General features: G+C 42.5%; 1 protein-coding gene across 1 annotated transcript; it reads right to left on the reverse strand.

The window, feature by feature from the left end:
• Window positions 1–5547: 5547 nt before the first annotated feature.
• On the reverse strand, window positions 5548–27732 carry LOC124039734 (ADP-ribosyl cyclase/cyclic ADP-ribose hydrolase 1-like). Its single transcript, XM_046356022.1, has 8 exons — window positions 27337–27732; window positions 26735–26864; window positions 26486–26621; window positions 21859–21941; window positions 21152–21225; window positions 12912–12998; window positions 12469–12552; window positions 5548–6430 (listed from the first exon to the last, which is right to left on the reverse strand). Exons 1-8 carry the CDS (start codon window positions 27558–27560, stop codon window positions 6373–6375), a joined length of 876 nt encoding a protein of 291 aa, XP_046211978.1. The 5' UTR covers window positions 27561–27732; the 3' UTR covers window positions 5548–6372.
• Between the last annotated feature and the right edge of the window lie 226 nt (window positions 27733–27958).

The following is a 27958-nucleotide window of genomic DNA, read 5'->3' on the forward strand; positions in this document are numbered from 1 at the left end:
CCTCATTGAATACATTGAGTCCTCTTAATTTACAGCATTTCCCTCATTTCCTTCACTCAGTCAACAAAAAAATAGCAAAAGTACCCCAATTAGAGGGAGCGACGGGGGCAACTTCTTGTCACGTCACTTGTCACTTGTCATCTGTGAGTGTAAAGGGATACACCAATAGTTAATTCCACCGGTTGTTAGATTGCAATAGGTGGACAAAAACTCAACATTTTATAGCTAGAATCCTTCATGGCTACATACGTTTTTGGAATTATAAATGAATGATATACTGCATACCCATTGATTCTTGAAGAATGTAGCCTATAAATTCCTATTGAGTTTCGTTTAACTGTTCCACCCCATCAGAACCCAAAATATAAGCTTGTTTTACGACAATGTTTGTAAACAATGTAAATGTATAGCCTCAAAACATGGTTAAAACTATAATTTTTATATCATAGAGAGTCAGTCCTTGCATCCATAGCAGTCTATGAATTTGATAGTGGTTACCGATATCCAGGCCTATGCCTCATCTTTTTACCAAAACAGAGGCGGTGTTACACTGTGTTATTACTTCAATGAAGGATTATAGCTTTAAAGGATGCAATCTTATCAGTTTGAAATCATGACATCTGGTCTTAATGGGCTTATTGTAGAGGAATACCTCCAGCATGCGAAAAACCCAGAGGACATACGGGATGCATTCAGTGCAGCCTCAGTCTCACCATGTAACTTACAACATCCCTGTGTCATCACTGTGTTAACTCTCCATCCAGAGATTATATACATACTATGTGTGTCTCCTGATGGACAGATCAGTGAAGAGGACGAAGAGTTAAGCAGGATAGCGATGGCATACATGGCCAACTTCGCACGCACTGGGTGTAATCTTTAATTTCCTTTCATGGCTTTTTTGCCCATTCCCTAAGAGTATCATGAGATATTTCTTAAATGTTGTCTCTTTCTCTCAGGTCTCCCAATGGGCTGCGGTTGGTGGACTGGACTCCCCTTTGACCACACCGAGAGTTAACTGAACCTGGGCTTGGAGCAGACAGTGGGCCTGGGACTGAAGCAGAACAGGTCCCACTTCCTGAATGTAGTCCTGCCCCAGAAACTCTCAATCCACCAGACAGCCAATGAGGAGTTCTAAATCTCTGGGCTTTACCATATATGGACCCTTCAATTAACACATGATCAACAATTAATTTGGTAACACTTTGGCTACAGTACATTCTGAAATCCATTGGAATATTGAATACATTATGTTGTATAAACATGCTTTTTAAATACTGTGGCTGGAAAAATACACATGTATGTTGTACAATGGATTAATAAAGATGTAAAAGATTACACTCCTGGTAAATGATGTTGAATAAATGTGTTATGACGGTTGCTATGATTGATACTGCAACACTCATATAGTGTTGCATTTTAAGGCCCCCTGGTGTTGACACTGAAGAGTTAACTTCCTTTAATAAAAGTCTTCTCCAGCATTTGTTCGTCTACAAACACACAAATATGTAGGTAAGACAGGATAACTCCACACAGGCAGAAAGCACCATTAAAACCAGCGGAGCGAAAAAGACATTCCAAACACCCACGTCTAGTGCATTTTAGGAAAGCAGATTAATACATAAAGCAAACAGTAGGCTACAAATCTCGTGAACACAAAAGTGCTTCTCCTTCGCACCTTTTGATAGTTCACATTTCTGTCGCTACAAAATCAAGTGAATTCAGATTACGATAACTTCTTATGGGTTGAGAAACACATTTCAGATTGCCAACTACAGAACTAACTAATAAAACCCCAATAGAAATAAATCATCAACATTGCAGGTCCACTTTAGTATATGTTAGCTGTATTAGCTATAACATGGTGAAATATAACCCCCATATTCCATTTACAAAAGGTATAGCACTGACAAAGTTTGATATGACTGACAAATTTAATTCACAAGGTTATTTATGTAATTTAAATAGGCTGTCCATTTGTAGGGTAATACAAACCCTAGTTAACTTTTCTACCTCATTTTCCTTATCTCCAGTACCATACCAGAGTCTACATATGTGAAAATGTTTATATGACATTTAAAAATATATATTTAACAAGGCAAGTCAGTTAAGAACAAAATTCTTATTTACAATGACAGCCTAGGAACATTGGGTTTAACTGCCTTGTTCAGAGCAGAATGACAGATTCTTACCATGTCAGCTCGGGGATTCGATCTTGTAACCTTTCGGTTACAAGCCCAACGCTCTAACCACTAGGCTACCTAAGAAGAAAGGCCCTGAAAATTACTTGTCTGTTACACCAGGGTAGGATTAAAAGTACACTGAAAGAAAGAAAGGTTCTTAAATGGTTCTTCCTCAGCTCTTAAGGTTCCTTGGAGAACGCTTGCCCGATAAAGAACATTTGGGTTAAGTATGGGGTACTTGACGTGGCCTCTACGGTTCTTCAGAATTAAACTATTCCAGTCTGTTACTTGGACTTGGTTGTTCCACTTTACAGTAGATGTAAAACATAGTCTCATATCTTAGTGTTTCCAAACCTGGCAGTCAATCTGAATGTAGGTTGAAGGTGAATGATTTAAAAAAAGGTTGGATATCTCCACTGGAATCCAATAGGAATTAAATATCACTTTGCAAACCAGCATAATCTGAGGCCTAATGTGGCCTGTAAACTATGAGTTTCAGGCCACCGAATTAGGGTAAAACTAGGCTCTCAAAAGAAGGCACTATGAAAAACATATTGTCTTAAAGTTTAAAACATGTATTTAACATATTGACTTAGGACAGTGGTCACATGCCTTTTCTGAGTCAAGATCACTTTAAGTCTAAATGCAAGCTGAGATCTACCGCTCAGATTTTTTTTGAACATGACTTAAAAAAACATAAACCTATGCAACATTAACCTATTAACAATAGTACTGGAGCAATGAGGTTTGTGCAATATATTTTTTTCAATCAGAAGAGTGAAAATAACTAATAATTCTCCCTTCAGTGTTGGGGTAGCTACAATAAAATAGTTTACCAAGTTACCAATTACTTTGCACTGGAAGAAAATAAGCTACACTTATAGCTTACTTAACTAAAGTTATTTTGAAAAATGTGTTCACTACATCCAGACTACTATGTGAAAAATTATTATATCTAAATCTGAAATGGCCCAATACCTTATCACTGCATATTGGCTTTTCTTGAAATTCCCTGCCAATTCATTGTTGTTCAAACCATTACAAAATATATTTCAACATTTTAGGTAGGAAATTTGATCACACCGGTAATAGATCAGTTGTAAATTTTTGAATTAGTATTTTACCCCCCTTTTCTCCCCAATTTCGTCCTATCCAATTACGATCTTGTCTCATAGGTGCAACTACCAAAAAAGCTCGGGAGAGGCGATGGTCGAGTCATGCGTCCTCCAAAACATGACCCGCCAAACTGCGCTCCTGAACACCATTTCATCCACTGACTCTGATCAAAAAGGGGCACCGTCTTCCAGCTGATGGTGAAACTCCAGTTGGACCGCATTATTTCAGCCTCATGCACAAATTCATGCTGTTACTCCTACGAACAGTGAAATATTCCTCAATATTAAAAAGGACCCAAGCCGCTAATAATAACTGTCAGGACCCGGTTACGAACCCGGGTCTCCGGAGTGAGAAACAGTCACTTAACATACAAACACAGAGCAAAGAACAGAGGAAAACAAAGGGTTTAAATACAATCAGGGGAAACGAGGCACAGGTGCAAATAATAATGGGGATCAAGGGAAAACAAAAGGTCAAAAGGCACAATGGGGGCATCTAGTGACCAAAAACCGGAACAACCCTGGCCAAATCCTGACAAATAACGACGCAAGCCTGTCGATATACTTTCCTACTCATTTATTACAGCTGCAGTGCTGGTTGTAACACGAGTGGAAGTAAGAAGAACAAGCATTTTATAGCTTATAGAGCCAAAGTGTTGAATAAAAAGTGTTGACAGTGCGGAGTAAGAACTTAAACATGAACTACAGCTGAAGTCAGAAGTTTACATACACCAAATATATTTAAACTCAGTTTTTCACAATTCCTGACATTTAATCCTAGAAAAATTCCCTGTCTTAGGTCAGTTAGGATCACCACTTTATTTTAAGAATGTGAAATGTCCGAATAATAGCAGAGAGAATGATTTACTTCAGCTTTTATTTCTTTCCTCACATTCACAGTGGGTCAGAAGTTTACATACATTCAATTAGGATTTGGTAGCATTGCCTTTAAATTGTTTAACTTGGGTCAAACTTTTCAGGTAGCCTTCCACAAGCTTCCCACAATAAGTTGGGTGAATTTTGGCCCATTCCTCCTGACAGAGCTGCTGTAACTGAGTCAGGTTTGTAGGCCTCCTTGTTCACACACACTTTTTCTGTTCTGCCCACAAATTGTCCATAGGATTGAGGTCAGGGCTTTGTGATGGCCACTCCAATACCTTGACTTTGTTGTCCTTAAGCCATTTGCCGCAGCTTTGGAAGTATGCTTGGGGTCATTGTCCATTTGGAAGGCCCAAATTATGTCTTGAGATGTTGCTTCAATATATCCACATCATTTTCTTTCCTTGTGATGCCATCAATTTTGTGAAGTGCACCAGTCCCCCCTGCAGCAAAGCACCCCCACAACATGATGCTGCCACCCCTGTGCTACCCAGTTGGGATGGTGTTCTTTGGCTTGCAAGCCTCCCCCTTTCACCTCCAAACATAACGATGGTCATTTTGGGCAAAATTTCAATTTTGGTTCATCAGACCAGAGAACATTTCTCCAAAAAGTACGACCTTTGTCCCCATGTGCAGTTGCAAACCGTAGTCTGGCTTTTTTATTGCAGTTTTGGAACAGTGGCCTCTTCCTTGCTGAGCGGCCTTTCAGGTTATGTCGATATAGGACTTGTTTTACTGTGGATATAGATACTTTTGTACCTGTTTCCTCCAGCTTCTTCACAATGTCCTTTGCTGTTGTTCTGGGATTGATTTGCACTTTTCGCACCAAATTACGCTCATCTCTAGGAGACAGAACGCATCTCCTTCCTGAGCGGTATGACGGCTGCATGGTCCCATTGTGTTTATACTTGCGTTGTTGTCCAAACTATTGTTTGGACAGATGAGCATAGTACCTTCAGGCGTTTGGAAATTGCTCCCAAGGATGAAGCAGACTTGTGGAGGTCTACAATAAAAAAAGGTCTTGGCTGATATCTTTAGATTTTCCCATGATTTCAAGCAAAGAGGCACTGAGTATGAAGGTTGGCCTTGAAATACATCCACACGTACACCTCCAATTGACTCAAATGATGTCAATTAGCCTATCAGAAGCTTCTAAAGCCATGACATAATTTTCTGGAATTTTCCAAGCTGTTTAAAGGCATATTCAACTTAGTGTATGTAAACTTCTGACCCACTGGAATTGTGATACAGTGAATTATAAGTGAAATAATATGTCTGTAAACAATTGTTGGAAAAATCACTTGTGTCATGCACAAAGTAGATGTCCTAACCGACTGCCAAAACTATAGATTGTTAACAAGAAACCTAAGTGGATGTAAACTTCTGACTTCAACTGTATTTGCTGTATTCGATGACAGTCTCTCTCTAGTCATGGTTTTAAAAGTTTTGAAATCTCACAGTATCAACTTCGCTGTAGCATTATTATTATTTTTTACACCTGCTATGAGAAATCCGATTGGCCAGCGTTAGGCTTATAGTGCACATCATTTGCTCTCTGGGCCCGCCGGGAAGGCGGATTTGTACCTTTGGACACATTGAATGGTGATCAATTGGAACACTCCGGCTTCCCCGGCACACTTGGGATTTATTTTTAAATGTGAAAGGCACCCTGGGAAATATGCAAATAAGGTTTAAAAACCTACAGCAGGGCTTTTAAATTCTGGTCCTGGAGTGCCGAAACATTTTTGGATTTGAATTTTTGCATGGGTCTTCAAAGAACCATCCCATGAAAATGGTTCCCCTATGGTATCGCTCTCAAGAACCATATTTGGTTCCAACTTGCACCTTTATTTTTTAATTAGTAAGAAAAACAGTGATTTTCAAAACCTGCAATGAGTGTTTTCTTTCTCTCCACGTCACCACAAATCTCATCAAAAATACATTTTTGATGTTCTATTGTGCTGGAGATAATGCAAATTAGGTTGCTAAAGGGTGCAATTGTAATTTAAGATAAAAGGGGTACTATGGAAATTATTAAATTGTAAGAACTTCTGTAAAGAATGGAAGCTATGCCGATCAGGGTAGGCTTGGGGCTGCTTGATGACAGCTCAAATATTAGTTCATGGTTCCATGATGGAATAATATCCATTTATACTCTTGACGACCACGCCTTGTTCACTGCTGATTGGACAGTATTACCAGCAGGCGCCACAAGCTGTGTCTGGGTGGGAAATGCAGTCCTGGATCTTAGACCTGAGGAGAGTGAGAGGTGTCTTTAATGTTGCTTCAAATCAGCATACATAAACACACACGTATTAACACACACACAGCAAATGCTCCAGTGTTAACAAAAACTAAATTAACACTGAGTCTGTGGACCCCTATAGACAACGGAACAGTGTTAAATGAACACACTGCTTAGTGTACAGTCGTATTCAAATCATTCCAAGAGTGCTTTGCATTTTCAAGTAAATTGTAGAGTTACCACCCATGGCTGCTTCATTCATCCATTTTCTGTCCTACGGAGTTCACCAAGTGAGACCTAAAGAAATATGTTTTCATCTTTTATTTTTTTTTAAATGATCACAGTACCTACCAAACGGCTTGATTTTGATAACCTAGTTTCCCTCTAATACAGGGGCCTGAAACTCATACACATCACTTTGTGGTAAAAAGGATGACCTTAAAGGGTACAACTATAGTGACAAGATGTCATAAGGTGAATGCACCAATTTGTAAGTCGCTCTGGATAAGAGCGTCTGCTAAATGACTTAAATGTAATGTAAATGTAAGTGTTTTTACCCCTTTAGGAACAAATCGAAACCTTTTTTTCTCAAGTAATATAATGGTTTTCTGTCCTGGAAGTGTTGTTGTACTGTCTTGCAAGGTGATGTGTAACTCCTGTTGGAATCCAACCAGTGTGGAGATATCCAACTTTGGAAATATTTTGTCACCCGCAACATGCATTCAGAATGACTGCCAGGATTGGGAAAACTAAGCTATGAGTACCTAAAGCACCTAAACTACACAGAACAAAAATATAAACGCAACATGTAAAGTGTTGGTGCCATGTTTCATGAGCTGAAAACTAATTTTCCAGATGCACAAAAAGCGTATTTCTCTCAATTGTTTTGCACAAATTTGTTTACATCACTGTTAGTGAGCATTTCTCCTTTGCCAAGGCAATCCATTGACCTGACAGGTGTGGAATATCAAGAAGCTGATCAAACAACATATCATTACACATTACACTGGGGACAATAAAAGGCCACTCTAAATGTGCAGTTTTGTCACAACACATGGCTACAGATGTCAGAAGTTTTGAGGGAGTGTGCAATTGGCATGCTGACTGCAGGAATGTCCACCAGAGCTGTTGCTAAAGAAATACATGTTCATTTCTCTACCATAAGCCGCCTTCAACGTAGTTTTAGAGAATTTGGCAGTACATCCAACGAGGCTCACAACCGCAGACCACATGTATGGCTTCGTGTGGGCGAGCAGTTTGCTGATGTCAATGTTGTGAACAGAGTGTCCCATGGTGGCTGTGGGGTTATGATATGGGCAGGCATAAGCTTCAGACAATGAACACAATTGCATTTTATTGATGGCAATTTGAATGCACAGAGGTACCGTGACGAGATCCTGAAGCCCATTGTCTGGCCATTCATCCACTGCCATCACTATGTTTCAGCATGATAATGCACATCCCCATGTCGCAAGGATCAGTACACAATTCCTGGAAGCAGAAAATGTCCCAGATCTTCAATGGCCTGCGTACTCACCATACATATAACCCATTCGCACAGCCATTGAAGAGGAATAAGCCACAATCAACATTTGGACCAACTCTATGGGAAGGAGATGTGTTGCGCTGCTTGGAGTACTTTGTGGTCACACCAGATACTGATTGGTTTTCCCGATTCATGCACCTACCTTTGTTTTTAAGGTATCTGTGAACAACAGGTGCATATCTGTATTCCCAGTCATGTGAAATCCATAGATTATGGCCTAAAGAATGTATTTCAATTGACTGATTTTCTTATATGAACTGTAACTCAATAAAATCTTGGAAATTGTTGCATGTTGCACTTATATTTTTGTTCAGTATAGAACGACTATTTCAGTAACCGGTGCAATGAATACAAGAAATATATTGGATTCGTTTAGAAAACGTTAGTAATTTGGTTCAAGGTGATGTGTATGAGTTTCATGCCCTTGAATTAGGGTAAAACTAGGACTTCAAAATAAGGCCTTGTGAAATACGTACACTCATGTACGTACACCCATAAAAAAATAAACTACCGGGCCCCTAACATAAAAATCCGAATGTTTCAGATTAAAATAACGTACTAACAATATGTGTTATTGAATGTACTAACTATAAGCTTCTGCTGCTCTGTACTACAGTTGTGCAGATTCTAGTTTCCACCTTCATCCTTTGCCTATATTAACAGTATTGCAAACAATTTTGGTTCCTAATGTTAACAAAACCTGTCTGTATCATGTTTTTTGTTTAATGCTTTATTATACATAACTCCACATTTTGTGACTTATTTTTGAATATATGGTATTGTAGTCAGTTTTAATTTAGAAATTACCAATGATCCATGTTTCAGATTAAATAATTTATTACCAATTATTATAAACAAGGCTAACCCTCTTTTGCCCTATGCATCATTTCTAAATATATGCCTAAATAACATACCCCACATAAAAAAATGTTCCTGAAGTATGTGGACTGCAGGCATAAATTTGGTACCTACAGAGAACAAGCATCTGTGAAACTACAACTGTAGCGTCAAGACATTATGTGGGTATTCCTGAGTAAGTTCAACAGGAGATTAACCATAGCAAAAAATACTCCTGAAAACTCCTCGCATATAGCTGCAATTGTGTGCAATCGTGTCCAAATGACTGATTATACTATCCAGAGCCACATAAAACACTGTGTTGCGAAATCCAGTCTGACTTCTTTTCATTTGCTTTTTTTTCTGGTGGCTCCTCTGTTCACTGTGAAACTGAGTAGTTCCACCCATTTCATTTTCCACCATGGAGGCTTCTGCCAGAAGAGTGTCCCATTGTTTACTTAGAGCCTGTATTTCTTCCTGTAGTGCCTTAATGTGAGCTGCTTCAGTGTCCAGAGAAATATTTCCTGACTGAAGAATTAGGCTTCTATTCTCAATAAACCCAGAAAGTGAGCAAGAAGATTGCCTTGAAAGACATGTAGCTTTTCAGACCTTTTGCCTCAGATTTGGCTTCGTTTGTCAGGCTGCAGGTAGCAAGAAGCATGTCTAGGGCCTTGATGATAGAAGGTAAATGAGTTGCCATTGGTTGGACAGCAGCAATACGCGCACACCATCGTGTGTCTGAAAGGCGGTTAAGACAGCAGCCAGTCTTTTCCTTGAGAATGGCCCATCGCTCTGGGCTGGAACTGGACAGATTGTAAAGACGATTCACACAGCCAAAAAAGGTTGATACTTCTGGGCACGACTGAGCTGCATGTACACCCACAAGATTAAGAGTATGGGAGGCACAAGGTGAGTATGTGGCCAGTGGATTATTTTGCAGTATGTGTGCTTGACCTCCCTTCACTTCCCCTGACATATTTGCACCATTATAATAGCCTTGGCCATGGCAATCTGCGGTGTCAATACCATGCTCTTCTAATGCACTCAAAATAATTTCAGAAATTTTACTGCCTGTCTTTCTAGAAGTCTTTAAATTCAATAAAAGGTTAAATTATTTCCCATTCAAAAGATCCTTGGACTTCATCTTTGTGTACATATCTCACCAATAATACATTTTGCTCAGTATGGGAAATGTTTGGAGTTTCTTCACATATAACCGAGGAATACATTGCATCTTCTCTTTCATAAAGTATTGTTTTCAAAACCCTTTGACCACATATTCCTATGAACTCGTTTTGGCTCTCAGCGCTGAGGTAAAGAGTCAGTCGTGCTCCTTTCTTTTTGTCCCTGACGTTCTGTAAGTGCGCATGTAAAAGCGGGTCATAATTTGATAACAGTTCAAGTAAGCCGAGGTAATGTCCAGTATGCACATCATCAAGATTGCTTGTTCAATCTCTTCTGTCACAACAATAGCCCCGGAATGGCTGATTCCTAGATGCTAAGTACAGTGTCACATCCAAATTCCTTTCTAGAAGTGCTCTGTTTTTATACATTTCTGACTGAATTTGTTTCTGCAGCTGACTGTCTATACATGTAGGTGTTGTAATGGTATGCTGCAGATTTGTCCATTTCCAGTAACAGTTCTTGTGATACACACCATCCTTATGCTCTGGTAGTTTGTCATACATTCTCCGCCATTTCACTGATGATATCTTATAGCCATCCTTACTATTCAGAGAACTGGGTGATGGTTTACTTTGCTCATGAGAAAAAAAAGAACACATGAAATGCAATATGCCTTTACACTCTTACTATAAATAAGCCAGTATCTCTGCACCTTTTCGCTTCTGTTTGCTGACTTACTGTACTGTAAATAACTGGGGAATGGCTTGCCTTCTGAGTCTGGGGGCATGATTTTATACAGTTCTGTCTCCTCACCACACCTGTTGGCTAGTCTGCGAACAATAGCTTCTCTTTCATGGTATTGTACCTTCTCTGGCCACAGTGCTGGATCATCTAAAACCTCACTGTTCAAAAGTTTGGGGTCACTTAGAAATGTCCTTGTTTTTGAAAGAAAAGCAAATTGTTTGTCCATTAAAATAACATCAAGATAGGCCTGTTTGGTAAAAGACCAAGTCCATATTATGGCAAGAACAGCTCAAATAAGCAAAGACAAATGACAGTCCATCTTTACTTTAAGACATGAAGGTCGGTCAATATGGAAAATGTAAAGAACTTCACTCTTCAAGTGCAGTCACAAAAACCATCAAGAGCTATGATGAACCGGCTCTCATGAGGACCGTCACAGGAATGGAAGACCCAGAGTTACCTCTGCTGCAGAGGACACGTTCATTAGAGTTACCAGCCTCTGGAAAATCAGCCCAAATAAATGCTTTACAGAGTTAAAGTAACAGACACATCTCAACATCAACTGTTCAGAGGAGACTGTGTGAATCAGGCCTTCTTGGTCGAATTGCTGCAAAGAAACCACTACTAAAGGACAACAATAATAATAAGATACTTGCATGGGCAAAGAACCATGAGCAATGGACATTAGACCGGTGGAAAATTGTCCTTGGTCTGGAGTCCAAATTGGAGATTATTGGTTCCAACCGCTGTGTCTTTGTGAGATGCAGTGTGGGTGAACGGATGATCTCTGCATGTGTATTTCCCACCGTAAAGCATAGAGGAGGAGGTGTTATGGTATGGGGGTGCTTTGCTGGTGACATTGTCAGTGATTTATTTAGAATTCAAGGCACACTTAACCAGCATGGCTACCACAGCATTCTGCAGTGATACGCCATCCCATCTGGCTTGGGCTTAGTGGGACTATGATTTGTTTTTCAACAGGACAATGACCCAACACACCTTCAGGCTGTGTGAGGGATATTTAACCAAGAAGGAGAGGGATGGAGTGCTGCATTAGATGACCTGGCCTTCACAATCCCCCGACCTCAACCAAATTGAGATGTTTTGGGATGAGTCGGACCGCAGAGTGAAGGAAAAGCAGCCAACAAGTGCTCAGCATATGTGGGAACTCCTTCAAGACTGTTGGAAAAGCATTCCAGGTGAAGCTGGTTGAGAGAATGCCAAGAGTGTGCAAAGCTGCCATCAAGCCAAAGGGTGGCTATTTGAAGAATCTAAAATCTAAAATATATTTTGATTTGTTTAACACTTTTTTGGTTACTACATGATTCCATGTGTTATTTCATAGTTTTGATGTCTTTACTATTATTCTATATTGTAGAAAATAGTAAAAATAAAGAAAAACCCTTGAATGAGTAGGTGTTTTAAAACTTACGACCGGTAGTGTATGGTATTTTGTTAAATAAAAATAAAAAATTACAATAACATAGGATCGAAAATGGATGAATGCAACAACCATGTCTCTGTCACTAACAAATACAGCCATGGGTGTTAACTACAATTTATTCGAAAGGCACTCTATGGAATATCTGAATAAGAAGTTACACTAATCAGTGTGTTCATTTAACACTGTTACAGTGTATATATGGGTCCACAGACAACACTTTCAGTGTTGATTTAACACTCTCAGTGTTCATTTCACATTTTTTAACAATGGAGACATTTCTGTGTCCACACTCACACAATATCAGACAGATTTGTTGTAATCAATAGTTATATTGTAACCTCCTCACTTACTCAGGAACCGCCTTGCAATTATACTTGAGTTTTGGCTCTATCTCTTTCTGTAGGTCCTGTAAGGAGGGATCATCACATGTTGTCCTTTAGCAGAGAAAGACATGAAACAATTATAATATGTCATAATATCCCATGAAACATAAAGCCTACATATATCCTATATATAAACAGACATTCGTTCTACTTTTTTACATAATCCCATACTAGGCACAATGCAGGTGCAGTGATTATGAAAGACATACAAATCAACTATGACAGACACGCACACACACGCACACGCACACGCACACGCACACGCACACGCACACACACACACACACACACACACACACACACACACACACACACACACACACACACACACACACACACACACACACACACGTGCACACACGCACACACACACACGCACACACGTCAGTTTGTCTGGACAAAAAGCTTACCCCTTATTCTCCTTGGTCACGAGGACAACACTCAGGCTCTTCACTTTGGCAGCTTTGAACCTTTTCACCTCGATGGTGGCAAAAATACTTCACATAAAAGACAAACATAGAAATGTGTAAAGATCAGAATTTACATGAAATCGATCAACTACGCAGGTGCACTATTGCGTAAGCAAACAAAAATATAACAGTCTACTAATAACATGCCTAGTGTTGTGGCAATAGAGGGGTTCTACATTTTGGTGGAAATGGCAGCTGTGGTAAAATTATGTTTTTGGCTCGGTTGTCTGTGAGTACGGCTGTTAGGGTGACGGTATCCCTGCTCCACCGGCGTTCACAAGCCATGAATGCAGTCAAATTCCACGTGACCGTTTAGTCATGGTATTTAAGCTTCTCCAAGCTCTGATGCTGCTGATGGTCATTAGTAGCCTACCAAACGTGCTTTACAGCGGGTTACAGTTTAACTGGCATGCATATGCAGCGCGTGAGTTTCAAGTTTGGGCAAGATCGTTTTCACCATAAAAATACACCTTTATAATAAAAGCGTTTACATGCATAATTTGCCAGTCACTTTTGAGAATGGTATTTTCCTGCTAATGGAACATTTGCGCTTATAGCCTACTGCCGTGTGTGTGCATTGCTGTGCTTATAATGTGCTATAAATAGCATAATAGTTCATCAACATTTTTAGCTAAACGTTATGATCTGTTGCGACAGCCTCATTACTTAAAACATGTTTTTTGATGCCAGTGGTTGCATTAATTTGGGATCTATCGAATCCCACAACTGTCCCAGACTATGTTTGGAATATTTATTTCTCACACAGAATAGAATAGGTTAACTTTTGTACTATAGGGGATAGTAGATTGACATAGGCTGGTGCTTTTGCTGTTCGTTAGGCCTACTCATCTTGTTGGCTGGCGAAAAGTAAATGTGAACAGTTCTTCCAATATCTTCAATTGGTGCCTCGGAATAGGATAAGGACTCGCACGTCAATTGCGTCCCCGATGTGTCTGTCTTCACTTGTCGGCTGTGAGAATGACCTGATCAAGTGACGGAGAGCCATGTGAGAGCGAGATACTTTGGTGCGGCCAAATTGTGAATGAGAGACTGATGAAGTACATTAAAAAACTAAGCAAAGCTCATGCCTTTCATGCAACTTTTTTCAAATCATCATTAGTCTCATCTGTAGATGTAGTTTCTGTAGATGGCGCCAGAGGGGATGGCTGCCGTTTCATGGGCTCTTAACCAACCACACTATTTATTTTGTTTTGTTTTTTTGTAACTTATCTTGTACATAATGTTCCTGCTACTGTCTTTTATGACCGAAAAGAGCTTCTTGAAATCATAACAACGATTACTCACCTTGAACTGGATGAAGAATTTCTCTTTAATGAGTTGGACGAGAGGGATTTACTCCAGACATCCGAACAGGCCCTCATCCCCGTCATTCACAGGAGTAAAAGACGGAAGAGGTATCACGGAAAGAGATCGAGGTGCCTTGTGAGGATCCGCAGACGATCTGCCTTTGCTATCCGTACTATTGGCCAACGTACAATCATTGGATAATAAATTGGACAAACTAAAAGCACGTATATCCTACCAACGGGACATTAAAAACTGTAATATTGTCACGACTTCCACCGAAGTCGGTCCCTCTCCTTGTTTCGGGCGGCGTTCGGCGTCACCGGTCTTCTAGCCATTGCGATCGACCTTTAATTTTCCATTTGTTTTGTCCTGTTTTCCTGCACACATGGTTTGCTTTCCCTCATTACTCATCTTGCATATCAACCTGTTTCCCCACATGTCTGTGCGTGGAATTGTTATGTGTAAATGTATGTGTACTCCAGGCTGGTTTGCGCCGGGTTATTGTCACGCCTTGGTCATTGTATCTTGTGTTTTTGTTAATTGTTTGGGTAGGCCAGGGTGTGACATGGGTTTATATGTTGTATTTCGTATTGGGGTTTGTATTAATTGGGAGTGTGTATTATTAGGGGTGTGTCTAGTTAGGCTTGGCTGCCTGAGGCGATTCCTAATTGGAGTCAGCTGATTCTTGTTGTCTCGGATTGGGAACCATATTTAGGCAGCCTGAGTGCGCGTTCTATTTCGTGGGTGATTGTACCTGTCTCTGTGTTAGTCACCAGATAGGCTGTAATTAGTTTCACTCGTTTGTTGTTTTTGTATTTTTCAGTTATTTCATGTACCGCTATTTTCTTCATTAAAAGTCATGAGTAACCTACACGCTGCATTTCGGTCTGACTCTCTTCAAACAGCAGACGAAATTCATTACAGAATCACCCACCACCATTCACAGACCGAGCAGCGTGTGAACTGGCAGGATCTGAAGGAGGACGTTATGGACAACAGAAGCAAGGAGTATACTACGTGGGAGGAAATCGACAGGTGGGCGGCCGACCCAGAGCGAGTGCAGGAGCCCGCCTGGGATTCCCTACAGCAATGCGAAGAGGGCTATACACGTATGGAATCGAAAAGGAAAGCACGGTTATAGAGAGCGAGAACCGAAGGTAACGGGGGAAAGCGCAAGTATGAGGAGGCAGCACGGCGACGCGGTTGGAAACCGGAAAGTCACCCCAAAAAATGTATTGGGGGGGGGCTTAGGGAGAGTATGGCTGAGTCAGGAGATAAACCTGAGCCAACTCTCCTTGTTCATCGTGAGGAGCCAAGGAGGAGACCTGAACCAGAGCCAGTGTTAGAGGTGAGCGAAGCAGAGACTGTGAAGGAGTTAATGGGGAAAGTGGAGTGGAGAGTAATGAGGGAGTTGCTAGCTTGGTGCTATAGATATAATATTAGTCCGACGGATCGTGTCGGGGATTTAATAGCACCTGAGTTAGCGCTCTATACTCAACCTGAGGTGCGTGTTAGTCAGCTGGTGAAGTTGGTGCCAGCCTCACGCACCAGGCCTCCTGTGCACATCCCTAGCCTTGCACGTCCTGTGCCTACACTGCTCTCAAGATCTCCAGTACGTCTTCACGGTCTAGCCCATCCTGTGCCACCTCCACACACCAGTCCTCCGGTAGCAGCTCCCCGCACCAGGCTTCCTGTGCGTGTCCTCGCGCGAGTACCACCAGTTCCAGCACCACGCACCAGGCCTCCAGTGCGCCTCGCCTGTTCAGCACAGCCGGTGCTTTTCCCCCCTCCTGCGCTGCCGGAGTCTCCCGCTTGTTTAGCGCAGCCAGAGCCTTTCACCTCTCCTGCGCTGCCGGAATCTCCTGTCTGTCCAGCGCCACCAGTGCTTCCAGTCGGCCCAGCGCGTCCAGTGCGCCTCGCCTGTTTAGCGCAGCCAGAGCTGTTCTCCTCTCCTGCGCTGTTGGAGTCTCCCGCCTGTTTAGCGCAGCAAGAGCCTTTCTCCTCTCCTGCGCTGCCGGAGTCTCCTGTCTGTTCAGCGCCACCAGTGCTCCCAGTCTGCCCAGCGCCGCCAGTCAGCCCAGCGTCACCAGTCTGCCAGGATCCACCAGAAGTGCCAGTCTGCCAGGATCCGCCAGAAGTGCCAGTCTGCCAAGATCTTCTAGATCGGCCAGACAACCTGAATCATCCAGTTCCACCAGCCAGCCAGGATTTACCGGAGCCTACTACCTGCCTGAGCTTCCTCTCAGTACTGAGCTTCCTCTCAGTACCGGGCTGCCCCTCTGTCCCGAGCTGCCCCTCTATCCCGAGCTGCCCCTCTGTCCCGAGCTGCCCCTCTGTCCCGAGATGCCCCTCTGTCCTGAGCTGCCCTGCTGTCCTGAGATGCCCCTCTATCCTGAGTTGCCCCTCTGTCCCGAGCTGCCCCTCTGTCCCGAGCTGCCCCTCTGTCCCGAGCTGCCCCTCGGTCCCGAGCTGCCCCTCAGTTATGTGGGGATCAGGGTGAGGACTATTAGGCCATTGTCGGCGGAGAAGGTGGATTATCCTAGGACGCGAAGGGGAGGAACTAGGACATTTATGGAGTGGGGTCCACGTCCCGAGCCAGAACCGCCACCATGGACAGACGCCCACCCGGACCCTCCCTATGCTCTTGAGGTGCGTCCCGGAGTCCGCACCTTAGTGGGGGGCGTTCTGTCACGCCTTGGTCATTGTATCTTGTGTTTTTGTTAATTGTTTGGGTAGGCCAGGGTGTGACATGGGTTTATATGTTGTATTTCGTATTGGGGTTTGTATTAATTGGGAGTGTGTATTATTAGGGGTGTGTCTAGTTAGGCTTGGCTGCCTGAGGCGATTCCTAATTGGAGTCAGCTGATTCTTGTTGTCTCGGATTGGGAACCGTATTTAGGCAGCCTGAGTGCGCGTTGTATTTCGTGGGTGATTGTACCTGTCTCTGTGTTAGTCACCAGATAGGCTGTAATTAGTTTCACTCGTGTGTTGTTTTTGTATTTTTCAGTTATTTCATGTACCGCTATTTTCTTCATTAAAAGTCATGAGTAACCTACACGCTGCATTTCGGTCTGACTCTCTTCAAACAGCAGACGAAATTCATTACAGTTATTGTAACCTGTGTGTGTTTAGTTTTCTGAGTGCCGTGTATTGTTCGCCTCAATCAAGGGCTCCGTTTGCTACGCATTTCTGCTCTCCTAGCCTGACTTCCCTGCAGCCAGATACACACTCCTTTACAAATATCTTATGTTTCACCGAGTCGTGGCTAAACAAAGACATGAATAACATACAGCTGGCGGGTTAAACACTGTATCGACAGGATAGAACAGCAGCATCTGGTAAGACAAGGGGTGGCGGGCCTATGTATATTTGTAAACAACATTTGGTGCACGATATCTAAGGAAGTCTTGAGGTTTTGCTCGCCTGAGGTAGAGTATCTCATGATAAGCTGGAGACCACAGTATCTATCTAGAGAGGTTTCATCTGTATTTTTTGTAGCTGTCTACATACCACCACAGACCAAGGCTGGCACTAAAACCGCACTCAATGAGCTGTATACCGCCATGAGCAAACAGGAAAATGCGCATCCAGAGGCGGCGCTCCTAGTGGCCGGGGACTTTAATGCAGGGAAACTTAAATCTGTTTTACCTACTTTCTACCAGCATGTTAAATGTGCAAACTCTAGACCACTTTTACTCCACACAGAGACGCGTACAAAGCTCTCCATCGCCCTCCATTTGGCAAATCTGACCACAATTCTATCCTCATGATTCCTGCTTACAAGCAAAAATTAAAGCAGAAAGCACCCGTGACTCAATAAATAAAGAAGTGGTCAGATGAAGCAGATCCTAAGCTATAGAACTATTTTGCTAGCACAGACTGGAACATGTTCCGGGATTCTTCTGATGGCATTGAAGAGTACACCACATCAGTCACTGGCTTCATCAATAAGTGCATCGATGACGTCGTCGCCACAGTGATTGTACGTACATACCCCAACCAGAAGCCATGGATTACAGGCAACATCTGCACTGAGCTAAAGGCTTGAGCTGCCACTTTCAAGGTGCGGGACTCTAACCCGGAAGCTTATAAGAAATCCAGCTATGCCCTCCGATGAACCATCAAACAGGCAAAGCATCAATACAGGACTAAGATCGAATCGTACTACACCGGCTCCGACGTTCGTTGGATGTGGCAGGGCTTGCAAACTATTACAGACTACAAAGGAAAGCACAGCCGAGAGCTGCCCAGTGACACAAGCCTACCAGACGAGCTAAATTACTTCCATGCTCGCTTCGAGGCAAGTAACACTGAAGCATGCATGAGAGCATCAGCCGTTCTGGATGACTGTGTGATCACACTCTCCGTAGCCGATGTGAGTAGGTCAACATTCACAAGGCCGCAGGGCCAGATGGATTACCAAGACGTGTACTGCGAGTACGTGCTGATCAACTGGCAAGTGTCTTCACTGACATTTTCAACCTCTCCCTGAGTCTGTAATACCAACATGTGCCAAGCAGACCACCATAGTTCCTGTGCCCAAGAACACTAAGGTAACCTGCCTAAATGACTGGTTTGAAAGGCTGGTCATGCCTCACATCAACACCATTATCCCAGAAACCCTAAACCCACTCCAATTTGCATACCGCCCCAACAGATCCACAGATGATGCAATCTCTATTGCACTCCACACTGCCATTTCAAACCTGGACAAAAGGAACACCTAGGTGAGAATGCTATTCACGGACTAGAGCTCAGCATTCAACACCATAGTGCCATCAGAGCTCATCACTAAGCTAAGGACCCAGGAACTAAACACCTCCCTCTGCAACTGAATCCTGGACTTCCTTACAGGCTGCCCCCAGGTGGTAAGGGTAGGTAACAACACATCCGCCACGCTGATCCTACACACGGGGGGCCCCTCAGGGGTGCGTGCTCAGTCTCCTCCTGTACACCTTGTTCACTCATGACTGCACGGCCAGGCACGACTACAACACCATCATTAAGTTTGCCGATGACACAACAGTGGTAGGTCTGATCACTGACAACAATGAGACAGCATATAGGGAGGAGGTCAGAGACCTGGCAGTGTGGTGCCAGGACAACAACCTCTCCCTCAACGTGATCAAGTCTAAGGAGACGATTGTGGACTACAGGAAAAAGAGGACCGAGCATGCCCCCATTCTCATCAATGGGGCTGTAGTGGAGCAGGTTGAGAGCTTCAAGTTTTTTGGTGTCCATATCACCAACAAAAGTACATGGTTCAAGCACACCAAGACAGTCATGAAGCGGGCATGACAAAACCTATTCCCCCTCAGGAGACTGAAAAGATTTGGCATGGGTCCTCAGATCCTCAAAATGTTCTTCAGCTGCACCATCGAGAGCATCCTGACTGGTTGCATCACTGCCTGGTATGGCAACTGCTCGGCCTCCAACCGCAAGGGTAGTGTGTTCAGCCCAGTACGTCACTGGGGCCAAGCTTCCTGCCATCCAGGACCTCTATACCAGGCGGTGTCAGAGGAAGGCCCTAAAAATTGTTAAAGACTCCAGCCACCGTAGTTATAGACTGTTCTCTCTGCTACCTGCATGGTAAGCGGTACCGGAGCGCCAAGTTTAGGTCCAAGAGGCTTCTAAACAGCTTCTACCCCCAAGCCATAAGACAACTAACATCTATTCAAGTGGCTACCCAGACTATTTGCATTACCCCCCCCCTCTTACGCTGCTGCTACTCTCTGTTATTATCAATGCATAGTCACTTTAATAACTCTATATATTACCTCAATTACCCTGACTAACCGGTGCCCCCGCATATTGACTCTGTACCGGTTCCCCTTGTATATAGCCTCGCTATTGTTATTTTACTGCTACAGTGAAATTATTTGTTAGTTTTATATTTTTTAAATGGTATTTTTCTTAAAACTGCATTGTTGGTTAAGGGCTGTAAGTAAGCATTTCACTGTAAGGTACACCTGTTGTATTCGGTGCATGTGACAAATACAATTTGATTTGATCATGCAGCCTTAAAATGTATTAAAAATGTAAACATATAGCCCAAAGTTTGTATCACAGCTAAAGTTACATAAATACCTCTAAATTAAGCATATATGAGTACCTGTTTTTTTGTTAACCGCTCAAAAAACATTAACCGGATGTACTCACTCCCTCAAATACTTTGAAGAAAATATCCTTTCTATTTTATTCAGCTATGTTCAATTGTATTCTTCATACTATAAAATAATGCCACGAAATTCTAAGCAAATCTTGCCTGCTAAATGAACTAGTGTAGCGCACAGCCATACGGCATAACCAGATCAGGGCCTAACTCAGAGTATGCTATTCTGTTCTTCTGAAACAGACTACATTTCTTCTTCTTCTAAAATAAATAATGGATTCATTGAGATGGTTTTTTATTAGACTTTTTAAAATGTAGATGTTCCAAAGGTCTGCATCAGTGGCTTTGAAGGCTATGCATGGAAGCCAGGAGATGCTAAATGTGTTCATGTTCATTAAAGGTAAATAACCGTGACACCGGCAGTTATTTGCTTGACTATCACCGGCTGACAAAATGTCATGACCGCCATATCTGTGAGTATTTGTATTTTTCCAGATCAGAGAATATCACTACATGAATCAGTTGAAATAACACATACCATTGCACAGTGAAACGTCTTGATAAGACTATCACATTTTTGTGCTGAGGTGTTATTATTGGAGACGGGCCAGGCCAAACATATAAATGTGTCTCAAATGACACCCTATTCCATATATAGTACACTACTTTTGAACAGAGCCCATACAGTAGGTCTTTGGTCAAAAGTTGTTCACTTTATAGAGAATAGGTTGCCATTTAGGACCCAGTCATTGCACCTTACCTGGTGGGGCTGAAAGGAGTGGCAATAGAGCCATTCAGCATGGCTGTGACATCACCACATGCGGCATCTGCAAACTAACAGGGAAAGACGAATACAATGTCCATAGAAGGGAAGTAACACCCACAGCGAAGGAAAATAACACTTGAATTGCAAAATCAGTTTGAAAGAACAAGCTTAGATTTCCAGCAAATTTCCAGCGACATTCCAGTGAATCCTACTCATTTTTAACAGGTCACTGACTCCCACTGCTGACCCATATTCTGCAACCCTCATAACTCACAGATTTAGAAAAACAACGAATTCTCCCCCACACCTACACTAATCTATTCAGACATTATATCGTGAACTTCACTGTCTATGAATAGAAAATTCAACACAAACATGTGTTGTGCTGTCCTGAATTCCAAAGTGTAACTGCATGAAAGTGTGTAACCTATATCCCATCGCCATGTAGGACATTGTCCAATCAGGGGAGAGCTAAGAAATGTGTTTCCATGGAGACAGACACAAAGGCCAATTGATGAACAGTTAGACAGTGAAACCATTTCCTCTGCTCCCCATCACAATCACAGACTGAATTTGGATTGGTTTGTGGCTATCTAATTCATATCAGTATATTTTGATCAAGTCATTTTGTATTCATGGCTAGTAGGTGTAAGATTTCAAAGCACCTCGGCTGGCTCACTAACAATCTGAAAAGAACTTACTGCTGCTGAGGCCCGATTCCAGAATGAACGAACTGTGTTGTTGACACAGTCTGTCCAGCCTGGGCACCCTGTGGTGAACGTTTCTGTGGAAAGAAACAGACAGACAGACAGACAGACAGACAGACAGACAGACAGACAGACAGACAGACAGACAGACAGACAGACAGACAGACAGACAGACAGACAGACAGACAGACAGACAGACAGACAGACAGACAGACAGACAGACAGACAGACAGACAGACAGACAGACAGACAGACAGACAGACAGACAGACAGACAGACAGACAGACAGACAGACAGACAGACAGACAGACAGACAGACAGACAGACAGACAGACAGACACACACACACACACACACACACACACACACACACACACACACACACACACACACACACACACACACACACACACACACACACACACACACACACACACACTTTAATATCCTAAGGGAATTTGCCCAAATACTTATGACTTCTTCAAACGAGGGGCCCAGGTAAAACAGAAATGTATGAAAATACCCTCAAATAAAAGGTAACATTCTGTACTTTCACCTCATATGAAACATTTAATCTCAAATCCAAAAAGCTGTAGTATAGAGCCAAATTTAAAACGTTTGCTTCACTGTCCAAATACATACAGAGGGGAGTGGAACTCTGCACTATATATGGAAGAGATTGCCATTTGGGGTGCATTGTAAAAACAACCAGTACATTAGTGGTTTATACTGTACATGTATGGTCTATTAGCTGTCATTTTTTTAGATTAGACATAGATCTGACATAGCACACTGTACTTGACATGTTTATGGCTATCACTGTGTTATGTGGGTGTGACACCTACTCCAGTTGCCTGCTGCACTGCTGCTTGGATTCCACCTGGCGATCTGATCACCATCTGCCCTGGCCTGTCTCCCCCTGTCTGGTACAGGTAACCCCAATACACCCCCCCCTCTCCCGAGCTTTCGCTCGCCTCCAGCACACACGCACTGTTGGGGCGAGTGACTCTGAACTTACAATGGCTAGCCCCAAGTCGTTATACATTATATTTTTTTCTTGTGCATTTAGCTATTTGCGTCATGACTCCTGCATGCTTTGTTGATTATGAACTTTTTTGTTTACCCAACCTTGGGTCAGACTATGTTTGTTCCCACAATCGGGACTCTGACTCTCTATTGGTTACACAGACTTTTGGTCTCCCATCCTATTCTAACCACCTCTCGCAGGCTTTTTTTCATATTACCTGATTAAATTGCTGATCATGTTGCCATCTAATGCACATTCAAATGTCATAAATCAACACTGTAGAGATCTCCCTGTCCTCTGCCGTGCCTTGATTGTATTCTTGCTGTTTATATCTGGAAATGTGCATGTACACCCTGGGCCATCTACTGTTGTTAGCCCCAATTCTGACTTGTGCTCTGATATCTGCTTCACTGATTTCTGCTCTCGTAAGAGCCTGGGTTTTCTTCACGTTTAACACTAGATGCTTATTACCTAAAATGGATCACTTGAAACTGTGGGTTCACAGCTCCAATCCAGATGTGTTGGTCATTACTGAGAGTGTTTTGAATACTTATGTTAACCTTTCTGGTTAGAACTTTTTTTGGCAAGACAGATCTTCTAAATTTGGGTGAATGGCAATCTTTACCAACGATCACCTTCAGTGCTTGGTTGTCTCCACCAAGTCTGTCCCCAAACAATTTGATTTGCTGGTTTTAAGCATTAAACTTTCAAATTGCTCTTTGTTGACTGTTGCTGGGTGATATCGTCCTCCATCAGCACCGGCCTGGCCCCTTACACTAAGTCTGAATTTGTCCTGCTATGTGACCTAAACTGGGACATGCTTAAACCACCTGACTAAATCCTAAAGCAATGGGACTCCCTAAATCTCTCTCAGATTATTACCAATCCCACAAGGTATGACTCCAAACACCCCGAAAAGGCTACTCTGCTTGATGTTATCCTCACAAATGATCCTGATAGGTATCAGACTGATGGTTTCTGTAATGACCTAAGTGATCACTATATCACAGCCTGTGTTCATAATGGCTGCTCAGTGAAACGACCTGTCCTGATTTGACGTAGACACTTGCTAAATAAATGTAATGAGAAAGCCTTCCTTCAAGACCTGGCCTCTGTAAAATGGTATAGAATCAGCTTGGTCCCCTCTGTTGTAGACGCTTGTACCTCCTTTTAAAAAATATTTTCAATGGTATTGTTAACAAACATGCCCCATAAAGAAAATTAGAATTAAAAACAGGTTCAGCCCCTGGTTTGACCATGATCTTGCAGAGTTACTCCACCTCAAGAATTGCATTTGGCTGGTGAAAAGCTCGGCACACACATACTCAGGCTGACCGACTCTCATTCAGGCAAATGAGAAATAAGTGCACTCAGGCTATCCGGAAAGCCAAAGTTAATTACTTTAAGGAGCAGTTCTCTCTCTGTGAGTCTACCCAAATAAGTTCTGGAAAACAGTTAAAGACCTGGAGAATAAACCCTCCTCCTCAAAGCTACCCATGTCCCTTAATGTTGATGATCTGGTTGTTACTGACAAGAAGCACATGGCTGAGCTCTTTAATCACCACTTCATTAAGACAGGATTCCTATCTGACTCAGCCATGCCTCCTTGCCCGTACAACATTTCCTCATCTCTCACCCCTTCTAATGTGACTAGCCCCGACACTTCTCCCTCTTTTTTGCCTGCCCTGCTACAAAGTTTCTCCCTGCAGGTGGTCACTGAGTCCGAGGTACTAAAGGAGCTCCTTAAACTTGACCACAAAAAAACATCTGGGTCAGATGATTTAGACCCTTTCCTCTTTAAAGTTGCTACCCCTATCATTGCCAAGCCTGTCTCTCCTCTCTGGGGAGGTTCCCATTGCTTGGAAGGCAGCCACGGTTCGTCCTTTATTTAAAGCTAATCCTAGGCCTATTTCTATTTTGCCCTGTTGATTAAAAGTGTTGGAAAAACTTGTCAAAAATCAACTGACTGGCTTTCTTGATGTCTATAGTATTCTCTCTGGTATGCAATCTGGTTTCCACTCAGGTTATGGATGTGTCACTGCAACCTTAAAGGTCCTCAATAATGTCACCCTTGCCCTTGATTCTAAGCAATGTTGTGCTGCTATTTTTATTGATTTGGCCAAAGCTTTTGATACGGTAGATCATTCCATTCTTGTGGCCCGGCTAAGGAGTATTGGTGTCTATGAGGGGTCTTTAGCCTAGTTTGCTAACTACCTCTCTCAAAGAGTGCAGTGTATAAAGTCAGAACATCTGCTGTTTCAGCCACTGCCTGTCACCAAGGGAGTACCTCAAGGCTCAATCCTAGGCCCCACGCTCTTCTCAATTTACATCAACAATATAGATCAGGCAGTAGGAAGCTCTATCATCCATTTATATGGAGATGATACAGTCTTATACTCAGCTCTGGATTTTGTGTTAAACGCTTTACAACAAAGCTTTCTTAGTGTCCAACAAGCTTTCTCTGCCCTTAACCTTGTTCTGAATACCTCCAAAACATAGGCCATGTGGTTTGGTAAGAAGAACGCCCCTCTCCCCACAGGTGTGATTACTACCTCTGAGGGTTTAGAGTTACAAGTACTCATACAAGTACTTGGGAGTATGGCTAGATGGTACACTGTCCTTCTCTCAGCACATATCAAAGCTGCAGGCTAAAGTTAAATCTAGACTTGGTTTCCTCTATCGTAATCACTCCTCTTTCACCACAGCTGCCAAACTAACCTTGATTGAGATGACCATCCTACCCATGCTAGATTATGGAGACGTAATTTATGGATAAGCAGGTAAGGGGGCTCTCGAGCAGCTAGATGTTCTTTACCATTCGGCCATCAGATTTGCCACCAATGCGCCTTATAGGATACATCACTGCACTCTATACTCCTCTGTAAACTGGTCATCTCTGTATACCCGTCGCAAGACTCATTTGTTGATGCTTATTCATAAAACCCTTTTAGGCCTCACTCCCCTCTATCCGACATATCTACTGCAGCCCTCATCCTGTGCTTACAACACCCATTCTGCCAGTCACATTCTGTTAAAGGTCCCCAAACCACACACATCCCTGGGTCGCTCATCTTTTCAGTTCAATGCAGCTAGCGACTGGAACGAGCTGCAATAAACACGCAAACTGGACAGTTTCATCTCAATCTCTCCATCTAAAGACTCAATCATGGACACTCTCACTGACAATTATGGCTGCTTTGCATGATATACAAACATGTGTCTGTGCCCAATAATGTCCGTACCATGTTTTGTGCTGCTACCATGTGCTGCTGCCATGTTGTGTTGCTACCATGTTGTTGCCATGTTGTGTTACTACCATGCTGTATGTGTTGCAGCCTTGCTCTGTGGTTGTCTTAGGTCTATCTTTATGTAGTGTTCTCTCTGTTGTCATATGTGTGTTTTGTCCTATTTATTATTAGATTTTTTTTGTTTATCCCAGCCCCAGTCCCCGTAGGCCTTTTGCCTTTTGGTAGGCCGTCATTTTAAATAAGAATTTGTTCTTAACTGACTTGCCTAGTTAAATAAAGGTTAAATAAAAAATAAAATGAATGGAAATGTACAGACTGATGGTGTGTAGCTCCATTTGAGTCTTACCATTGCTCTCCTCCTTGCCACACCAGGTCAGTCCATTCATGATGAAGCCAACTAGTGTGTCCTCGAGGGTCAAGAAGCAATCTCGCTTCTCTGTGAAGTCATGCACTATTTTCTTTGTTTTGCTCCAAAACAACATCTGGTGGTGCAATGAAATGTAAAAAAATTAAATATTTACTTGCAGCTGTCAATAAAACAAAACATATGAATATATTTGAGTGGTGTGTGAGAGAGCGTGTGTGGGTATCTCACCCTGTTACAGACAGGATCCTGGATCACAGTATGGATAAGGGGGTCATAGGCCTCCATCGGTACATTACATGGGTCCCTCCCCACGAATGCTTGCTGAAATGCACTCCATATCTTTTGACAGTTGTTTGCACTGGAACAATCACAGGAATAATCAAGAATAGTATTACTGCATTATCATACAAATACAAAATATGGCCAATCATTGATTGAGGAAGGAATAGCTCCCTGAGAAATGGTTACTGAATAGGAGAAAACTCAACTGTTTTAACTGTTTACTCATTGTGTTAAGCTGTCTTGACTGTATTATAGCCAGATGGGGAACAGTGAGAGAGTATCAGAGCCGAGCTTGAACAAGCTAGCCACCCTGTTGTTACAAGGCAAATCCACAACCACCTGTGCCATAAAACAATGCAGGTTCACATACAGACAGGGAGGCTACATCATAAATACAATTGAGTCTACATGTAATTCTATTCGACTATGGCAATGGCAATGGAATAAGCTGCTGCAAAAATGAGTTAACCTGAAGTTTGAGTTACTTTTAACAATAAGCTAAAAATGTAAATGAAATGTGCAAAATAAATCCAATAAAAGCGTCTCACCTTGAAGATTTGTTGTTCTGTATAAATGCTTCACATTTGTCAATAATCGTTTTTTTTAGGCTTTCACTCGATGGGCTGGAACTAGACAGTGCGTGACTGTGCACTACTCCCAGAGAAATAGCGAGGATAACGACAAGTGAAAGTACAGCACAGAGACCCATGATTAGCCAGAGGCGAGTCCTTCGCTTTTTCCTTGCAAAACGGTGCGATCCTTCATGCTCCATTGCTACTCCTTGTTAAGACTGTGAAATCGGCGCTCAAATGTGGTTTGTTTTTGTTTGTGTTGTGCCAGTGGTATAGCCTATTGCCTTCAACACCGTCGGTGCTCTGAGTTCTATTTTCGGAGTTGACCTTGGGGACAGTATGCACCGTACTGCATCTCAGTGATTGGGGCGTCACTACAGACGCCCTGGATCAAATCCAAGCTGTATCACAACCCGCCGCACGTCGTCCAGTCCAGGTTTGGCTGGTGTAGGCCGTCATTGTGAATAATAATTTATTCTTAACTGACTTGCCTAGTTAAATAAATAAAATTAAATGTGAAATAGCCTAGCCTACAATTTGACTGTGGTATAGTTAGCTTTATATTAAAGATTTATACTTTTCTCGTACCTCTTAAACT

Source organism: Oncorhynchus gorbuscha, linkage group LG07, assembly GCF_021184085.1.
Source record: "Oncorhynchus gorbuscha isolate QuinsamMale2020 ecotype Even-year linkage group LG07, OgorEven_v1.0, whole genome shotgun sequence".
In the NCBI taxonomy this organism is placed as follows: domain Eukaryota; kingdom Metazoa; phylum Chordata; class Actinopteri; order Salmoniformes; family Salmonidae; genus Oncorhynchus; species Oncorhynchus gorbuscha.

Excerpts from the sequence above, each read along its gene's own strand:
- LOC124039734 (XM_046356022.1), bottom strand. The coding sequence starts at position 27,560 with ATGGAGCATGAAGGATCGCACCGTTTTGCAAGGAAAAAGCGAAGGACT. Across the intron at positions 26,622-26,734 it reads AGGATCCTGTCTGTAACAGG|ATGTTGTTTTGGAGCAAAAC; the intron begins GTGAGATACCCA and ends TTGCACCACCAG. Across the intron at positions 21,942-26,485 it reads TGGCAAGGAGGAGAGCAATG|AAACGTTCACCACAGGGTGC; the intron begins GTAAGACTCAAA and ends TTCTTTCCACAG.